At 35.1% G+C, this 8,996-nt stretch overlaps 1 protein-coding gene across 3 annotated transcripts; it reads right to left on the bottom strand.

The window, feature by feature from the left end:
- Positions 1 to 1,181: 1,181 nt before the first annotated feature.
- Positions 1,182 to 8,176, bottom strand: LOC141663816 (TMV resistance protein N-like). Of its 3 annotated transcripts, XR_012551673.1 has the most exons (7): positions 7,599 to 8,176; positions 5,235 to 6,345; positions 4,702 to 5,052; positions 3,320 to 4,609; positions 2,486 to 3,149; positions 2,349 to 2,378; positions 1,182 to 1,713 (listed from the first exon to the last, which is right to left on the bottom strand). XR_012551673.1 is itself a non-coding variant. In XM_074469643.1 (5 exons), exons 1-5 carry the CDS (start codon positions 8,105 to 8,107, stop codon positions 2,601 to 2,603), a joined length of 3,810 nt encoding a protein of 1,269 aa, XP_074325744.1. In that variant the 5' UTR covers positions 8,108 to 8,176; the 3' UTR covers positions 2,385 to 2,600. The 3 variants fall into 3 exon arrangements, 1 of the variants encoding a protein (XP_074325744.1); XR_012551672.1 differs by having other exon boundaries at positions 1,182 to 2,378; XM_074469643.1 differs by lacking the exons at positions 1,182 to 1,713; positions 2,349 to 2,378 and having other exon boundaries at positions 2,385 to 3,149.
- Positions 8,177 to 8,996: the final 820 nt, after the last annotated feature.

Genomic DNA, 8,996 nt, shown 5'->3' with positions numbered 1-8,996 from the left:
GTGCTGGATTTTGGTTTTCTTGCTATTGCCAAACAATTACGTTACCCAATCCTTGAGTCAAGTGTTGCACAGAGGGGCTTGATAATAGTTCTACACAGAGGGGGAGCTTGATGATAAAATGGCAATTGTCTTGTCATCGAACTCAAACCTTGAATCTAGTGCACATGGGGGCTTGATGATAGCGCATCAGATTCAAGGGTTTGAGTTTGATGATAGAACAATTGCCATTTTATCATCAAACTCCCCCTCTGCAGCACTACCATCAAGCCACCCATGTGCAACACTTGAATCAAGAGTTGGGTGACCCAATTGTTTGTCAACAGCAAGAACAACAAAGGCCAGCACCGCAACAAGAACGGAGAGTCGAAGAGGAGGTTCTGGTCGTCCAATTAGATTGTTCCTTGTTTGGACTAAGTAAGCCTCGCGCCTACACTTGACACAAGAGCTACACGCGATTTGTTCGTGTTGTCTCTGAGTCCGGTGAGAGTTTTAGTAAGTTTTTTAAATCTGTCTCATGCCACACTTGTGCTCGGTGCACTTGGTCTGTTTTAGTAGTCACCTCACCTGGCTGTTGCACGTGCATATTAGAAGAGATATGTGAAACTTGACTAGTACCACAAGAAGAACTTGGTCCGAGATTGATTCGGATTCCTTCATTTGCAAAGCCTCAAACTCGCCACGAAGTGTTTGTAGCCGAACTCTCTTTACTTTAGCATCACCACTAAAAGAAGATTTGAGAGTATCCCAAACTTTCTTTGACGTTGTTGCGGAAGCCACTTTTTGTAACATAGAATCATCCAAACATTGATGAATGATCATGATCGCCTTTTGATCCTTCTTTCTTTGGGCTTGAGGTTGATCTTTTTGAATTTGATTCAAATTTGCTTCATTTTCGGGTACCTCCAATCCTTTCTCCACAATTTCCCACACATCATTTGCTCCAAGGATCGCCTTCATATGAATGCACCAATTCTCATAATTATCTTTGGTGAACTTTGGCATTTGCCATTGAGACATTCCATTTGCCATGATCTCCTTCTTCTTTACACCACACAAGCCTTCTTTGAAGACAAGTAGAAGTAGAACCTTTGGCTCTTGATACCACTTTGTTGGAAGAAAGGATCTCACTCAAACTCACTCAAGACAATTTAGGAGAAGAAATGTATTACTTGAAAAATTATTTGATTACAAATGACTTGGTACAAGGCTTTATATAGGACTTCATAGAAAGATTTAGATAACTCTTAGACTCCAATAGACATCACTTGACCAAGATACATATATCTAGAGATTATATGTACCTATACCAATACATTGAACATAGAAAAATACTAATACATGTACCAAGATACTAATACATGTACCAAGATTATTCCAGAGACTTCCACACAATTCTATTATTTTAATAGTCAAAAATATATTATTTATTTTTAACAGGTTGACCCAATTGTTTGTCAACAGCAAGAACAACAAAGGCCAGCACCGCAACAAGAACGGAGAGTCGAAGAGGATGTTCTAATCATCCAATTAGATTGTTCCTTGTTTGGACTAAGTTAGCCTCGCGCCTACACTTGACACGGGAGCTACACGCGATTTGTTTGTGCTGTCTCTGAGTCCGGTGAGAGTTTTAGTAAGTTTTCTATATCTGTCTCATGCCACACTTGTGCTCGGACCTCGGTGCACTTGGCCTGTTTTAATAGTCACCTCACCTGGCTGTACCACAAAAAAAATTTCCTCCATTATTAGACTACATTATTAGGATTTAATTGAACTTGTAGTGGACTTTGTTCCCTGGGGATCTACAGACCACAAGAATTGCGATGCCTCTGGTTTTATTATGCCACTGCCAAGGCTCGGTTGCAGTTGATAATTAACGTTAACGTCTGTGGTCGCAAGATTACTTATATTTTGCAAAGGAACCGAGAACCATGGAACAGGAGCCTCGACCCGAGTTGGATTATCAGACTCATCATCCGAATCAAAGCCAATTATATCATGATTCGCAACCTACAGTAAATTAGAGGCATCAACATTCTTGTGGTCTGTAGATTCCCAGGGAACAAATCTAGCAATGAAGCTAGTTCTTCTGATGGTACTAGTCAAGTTTTGCATATCCCTTCTAATAAGTTCATCGGCCTAATATGTTGTAGGAATGAACTGATGCTGATGCGGAAAACATAGGGAGTCATGGCACTAATTCTTCTTCTGTAAGGCCCCTCCTAGCCCTCAAATATAATATCAAGCGTGGGATGTTTTACTGTTAGAAAATGTTATCTTATGAAGCCTTTTCCAATCTGGAAACTCCGAAGGTTAAACATCAATAAGATGCCCAAAACATCGAAATGTACCTGTGAACTGGTCACTTCAAACATCTGACTCTGAAAATTTAAAAAGACATCAAAACATGAAAGAAGAAGTTTGGAGCACTAATTTATAAATGAAAGAGTTTGAGATACACCAAATGTACGCATTAAATTAAAATTACCGTGAGCTTCTTCAACACGTCATATATATCTAATGATAACCACAATCTACCATGTTTTCCAGAGAGCTGCCAGGTGCAATTAATCTTCATATATGCTGAAGCATCTCGCAGCAATTCAGGGGTCAACCATTTCTAGAGAGCCGCTTTTGTCACAATCCAAAAGCTTCAAGCGTTTAGAAGGGTAGCCTCCTTCTTCTACTCTGAAATCACAGGCCGAGAGGTCTCGTTCATCTTCAACATTGACAGTGGCGCTGTCATCCTCGTTTTTGTACAGTAGATGAATCCAATGTCTGCGTGCATTCGATGTAAATTTAATTGTGTGATCGGTTTCCGTGACTCTAAAGATTGATCTTGGTATCATTACCATATATGATCCATGTATCATCTTATGGCCGTTCCAGCTCCGTACTATATTACTTGCGGAACTCATTACAGAATATTGAGGTACGATGTCTCTGCCGTTATTCAGAGAAGATATCTCAAAGCAAAGAATCATTCCCAAGTAATTGCATGACAAGCTTGGCTGCAAATTCACATAACGGTCTGAAATATCTTCTGTCAAGTCATCGTCAGCTGAACGTTCGACGCTTGATTTAATGAGCCAATCCGGAAACTTTTCTGCCTCAAGGCAAATAAGAACTTTTTGCTCGAAACCAGAGTAAATCTTGAATTTTAAAGAAAAAAAATTAAAATTAGAATATGGTTAGATTCAACTTACAACTAACTGTTAGAGTAAGCTTAAAATTACAGTGTTTATAAGATTATAAGAGGATATTGATGGCCATAATTTAAAAAAACACAATCTAATTACATAAGAGGTTGAGATTTGCAAACCTGAAATAATGGCTCAGTTAAAGTACATGCCGGTAGAGATGAGTGACAACCTTCCAAATATATTTGGATTATGGAAGTGAGTTCCCCCAAGCCTAAAATCTCTGTCAAAGCACTACAATCTGTGAGGTTCAGTTTCTGCAACAGTTTCGCATTGGACAGATTTAATCTCTCCAAACACGTACAGTTATGGGCATAAAAGTACGTCAGGTTAGGAGGAAGTTCTGCAATGGACAACAGATGACCACAATCTCGGAGAAAAAGCTCTTCTAGGTTTGAGAGCTGACTAATACCAGATGGCAGGGCAGTGATCTTAGTCTCGGACAAATCCATAGATGTCAATGATAATGAAGTCTGGCTTGAGTCTATGTTAGGAAGTTCTTTTAAAAGAGTAGCACCCCTTACATCTAGCGAGGATAACCTTGTAAGCTTCCACAGTTGATCAGGTAAACTTTCTAGTTTATTACAATCTTCAATCCAAAGAATTTCCAGTGATCCTATGTTGCATATGCTGTCCGGTAATTTTGAAATGGTTATTCCCCTGGCTTTGAGCTCTCTTAGAGATTCCATGTTTCCCAATTCTACAGGTAATGCTTCAACATTAGTGCAATCATTGATACTTAAAACTTCCAGCGCTCTTAAGTTGCAAATGGTGTTTGGAAGGTATTCAAGCTTGTAGTTTTGATCTAATCTCAGCTTAACAAGCTTACTAAGATATCCAATCGAATCTGGTAATTTCAACACACCTATCGTCTCTGCATTGAGCTCCCTTAAAGATTCAAGTTTTCTCAACTCAACAGGCAATGCTTCCAAATTAGTACAATGACTAATACTTAGAACTTCCAATTCTCTTAAGTTGCAAATGGTACTCGGAAGATATTCAAGCTTGTAATTATGATCTAATCTCAGCATAACAAGCTTACTAAGATATCCGATCGAATCTGGTAATCGTGGAACACTTATTCTGCAAGCATTGAGCTCTGTCAGGGATTTAATGTTCCCTAATTTTACTGGTAATGCTTCCAGCCTTGTACATTCTTCAATACATAAAACTTCTAATGCTCTTGAATTGCAAATGGTATCCGGAAGACTTCTTAAGTTTTCACAACCCTTTAAATTTAAAGAAACTAGGCTCACTAAACTTCCAATTGATATATGGACCTCCTTTAAGCTTATACATCCCTCAAGATATAAATTTTGGAGACACGGTAGTCTTCCAAAGTCTGGGGTGGTAGTTAAATCTTCGGAAAATGACATGTTTAGAGTCTTCAACTTCTCAAAAGCATTTGAAACCTGCAACAACGAGTGTGAATATAACACATCAGATCTGACATTTTTGCATTATAACTTTTCATATGTATAAGAAACATACTCAGAGTACTTACCCTGTTTACCTCCCACAGTGTTGTCATTCTGCTACAAGGCAACTCGAGAACAACAAGTTTTTTAGGGAAAAAATCAAAAGGTAAACACTTTAAAGGACACCTACCCCAACGAAACCACCTCAGATCTTCTAGTGTCCGTTCAAACTTTCCAGTGAGATTAATTTTATCGAAGTACAGAAATCTTAATTTACTCATTCTTCTTAATGTTTCCGTAGCAAACGATACCTTCTGCAATGAATCCTCGTCTTGAAAAGAGAGCATGAATATTCTTTCGAGTTCAAAACTGTGGGGCATGATACCTTTCTCGAGTTCAAAATCGTGGGGCATGATACATTCAACCGCTTCCGTTCCCTAACACATGCATGTTAATCAGAAAAGATAATTACCATACTTGTATAATAAACCTAAGAGATTGAAACAGAGGAAAACAATACAAATCATTTTTCATCTTGTGTGTAATTATATATGTAGATTAAGTAGAAGAAAAGTTGATGAACGGCTTCAACTCATGTTAGAACATATGATCTAATTACCTTGTGTTCTTCTAAAACAGAGAATATTTCTTCTGGTACCCATAATCTACTACGCTTTCCAGGCTCATCAGGAGAGTTGCTACACACAATTGCCTTTCCCATTTCCTGAAGTAGATCATGCATTCGGAATTCATTATGAGAATTGATCGTTATTAAACATTTTTTCATGAGAATACTAATTTTATCATCCGCGTAGGGATAAAAGGTCTCCAATATGTCAACCACCAATTTTCTTTTCCTTCCAATGAAAAAACAAGCAATATCAAGGAACATTTTCTTTAGCAGAGGATCATCTAATTCCAAGGCTTCCAAGCTAATCATAAGTCTTTGCTGGATAGTACTGTTGGGAATTCGCTGCAATGTCTCAATGTAAGATTTCCATCTAACCTCGGTTTTCTTATACAAGTATGAGCCGAAAATCACGAGAGCCAAAGGGAGCCCTCCAGCAAGACGGAGAATGTCATTAGACAATATCATTAGATTATTGCTTGGTTTAGTATCTCCAAATGCATGTCGAAAAAGTAGTGTCCGGGACTCAGCATAACCCAGTTCACTAACCTTGTATCGATATTTAGTCTCTACTTCAATATTATCCAATGTCTCTTCATCCCTTGTAGTTATAATAACTACACTCCCACAAGCAAATGGTCCCACCAGTGATTCAAATTCTTTATGGTCGCCTAAATCATCAATAACAACCAAAATTTTTGTTAAACAAATTCTGGCTTCTATTAACTTAATTCCTTGGCCAACACTGCTTACTTTAATATTGTCCTTATTTTTCAGAACATCATTAATAAGTTGTTGTTGCAAAGACACTAGGTCTTTTAAAATCCCCACTTTCTCCCTCACATTCGCAAGGAAGCAGCTTCCCTTAAAATCTCCTCGCAAGAGTTGATTGAAAAGTTCTTTCGCAAGAGTTGTTTTGCCTACACCACCCATACCATATATACCAATTTTAATGACACCTTTTGTATCACAGTTCAACAAATCTGTTATGTCTTTAACACGGGAATCCAACCCAACTGGATATTTGGCAACATATAAAGCAGTGGGATTTATTTGGAGTAGAATCTCTTGAACAATTTCATTGACAATAACCGCTTCAGACCTACAATGCAATTATTTTTAAATATAACAATTCTTGTATAACTCTTAACTTCGGACGAAACCGGATGAACTCTTAACCATTTGAGTTATCTAATCGTGCTCGACATATATATTTTCTGACATCTAATATAATTCTTTTTCAAAGGTAACAATTATTGTTTTCAGTAGTTCAACTTGTAAGCTTCTGTGACATCTAATATAATTGGTCTTTAGAAAAAAAAACCTTGAAACATGTATATTTGTAAATATTTTTGGGATAAATTTTTATGGCCCTAACAATTTATTTTACAGAATATAATATATATATATACTATACTATTATAACCAAAACATGATTTCGTTTGGTCGGTTGGTTAACGCCACCTTCAAAAATAAAATTTAAATAAATAGTATAATTTATTTTAAAAAATTAAAATATGTGTCCAATATAACTACAAACTCTATAAATCTATACTATACTATTATAACCCAAACATGGTTTCGTTTGGTCGGTTGGTTAACGTCTTCCTAAAAAGTATGTTTACACCTTCCAAAATAAAATTTAAATATATAGTATAATTTATTTTAAAAAATTAAAATATATGTCCAATATAACTACAAACTCTATAAATTATTGTTCAACTTAATTTCTAATCGCACTCAACCTTTTTCTTACCTCTTTTGTAGAGAACCAAATACTTCCAAAATTAATTTTAGTAATTCAAATTATAATCTATACTGTACTATTATAACCGAAACATGGTTTCGTTTGGTCGGTTGGTTAACGTCTTCTGAAAAAATATGTTTACACCTTCCAAAACAAAGTTTAAATAAATAGCATAATTTAATTTAAAAAATTAAAATACGTGTCCAATATAACTACAAACTCTATAAATTATTATTCAACTTAATTTCTAATCGCACTCAACTTTTTTCTTAGGTAACCAAACACTTCCAAAATTAATTTTAGTAATTCAAATTATAATATAATAAAATAATATAATTTATAAGCAAAATTATATGAGGACTTTTTGAAGATTTCAACTACCTAAATTTCGAATCCTTCAATAACATAATATATACAAAGTAATATGTAAATATTTTAACTTCATTAATATGAATAATATATCATTATTGTATTTTATAATTTATTTTTATAAAATAATAAAATTACAAATATTATAATCAGTCCGTGCATCGCACAGGTCATATGCTAGTAATAAATGAATTAATTACTCCTCTAAAAGAAAAAATTCTATGAATGAGTGTATTTACCTTTTACCGTCTATGTGTTTTCCTGATATATCAGCAACTTGTTTCAGTGTAAGCTTCCATTTACGGATTTTTTCCATTTCACTCTCCAATCGATCTTCATGTTTGCAAAAATCTTCTTTAAAAGTCCCAGTTTGGTATCGCACAACTGATGGAAGAATGTTGTAAAACACAGGAATAACCGATCTCTGCATTGTTTTGCTACAACTGAGAATCTCTACCAGCTCGTCAAGGCACCAACTAGAAGAAGCATAATTTTCAGAGAGGACGACAATATAAATCTTAGATTCCTGAATAGCTTGAAGCAATGTATCCGAGATGTGATCTCCACACGTTAACGCAGGATCATCCCTAAATGTTCGAATATTATAGCGATCCAGGGCAGAATACAAATGACTGGTGAAACCATGCCGAGTGTCTTTGCCACGGAAGCTCAAGAAAACGTCCCAGCTGATGGGAGTTATTGAAAGTGAAGTAGAAGATGATGGTGTTTGAGAACTTGTTGAAGCCATTAATTCGGTAAAAGACAACTGGGGTATACGTAAAATAAGGTGATTATAAGAAACAACTATAAAGATAAGGGAAACATGATTTATGTAAGTTGTCAAATACCGGATACATTACATATCTATACTATATATACTATAATAGCCGGAATAGAGATAATTTGGTTCAACGGTTTGGTTCAACGATAATTACCTAATTTTGATTATTACAAAAATAGATAAGTAGTGTTATATATCTAATAAACTACTAAATTATTAAACTACTACTAAATATAGTATACTTATCCTACTAAACTACGAATACAACTTATCCTATTATTAAAAGATATAAATAATAGTGTTATATATCTGCTAAACTACTAAATTGTTAAACTACTAGAAAAAGTCTATTTATTCTACTAAATTACGACCATATGTTATTCTATTATTTTTATTATAAATTTATAATCATTATATATTTATATAAATATTTTAAAAATATAATATAACTGGATAAATAAAAATTTAAAATATTAATGGGAACCCGTGCATCGCACGGGATCTATGCTAGTATGTTTAATAACTTGAGGATGGCAAAGACATGCTGTGGACAATTACAGATAAGTGCAGGAGGAGATTTGAAACTAGGGAAGAATGAATGATAAGAATTCAGATAAGTGCTCTGAAGATGATGAAACCAAAAAGTGAAAGATGATTAATTAACTTGCTATGTAGAAGGTTTGTCTGATCATTTTGTTATTATGCTGAATTATTTTAAAAAACTAAAAAAAATGCATTTGTTGAGAGTAGTTAAAACAGGACAAAGGGGCAGGAAAAGGTCAGTGTCACATGACATCCCAGGGCGGCAGTATATAAAATTTAAGAAGAGTCACTTTGTTTCATATGCTGAAAAGTC

This window comes from Apium graveolens, chromosome 6 (assembly GCF_009905375.1).
Source record: "Apium graveolens cultivar Ventura chromosome 6, ASM990537v1, whole genome shotgun sequence".
NCBI lineage: Eukaryota > Viridiplantae > Streptophyta > Magnoliopsida > Apiales > Apiaceae > Apium > Apium graveolens.
The sequence above is the reverse complement of the archived record's forward strand: the minus strand, read 5'-3'. Positions and strand labels throughout refer to the sequence as shown.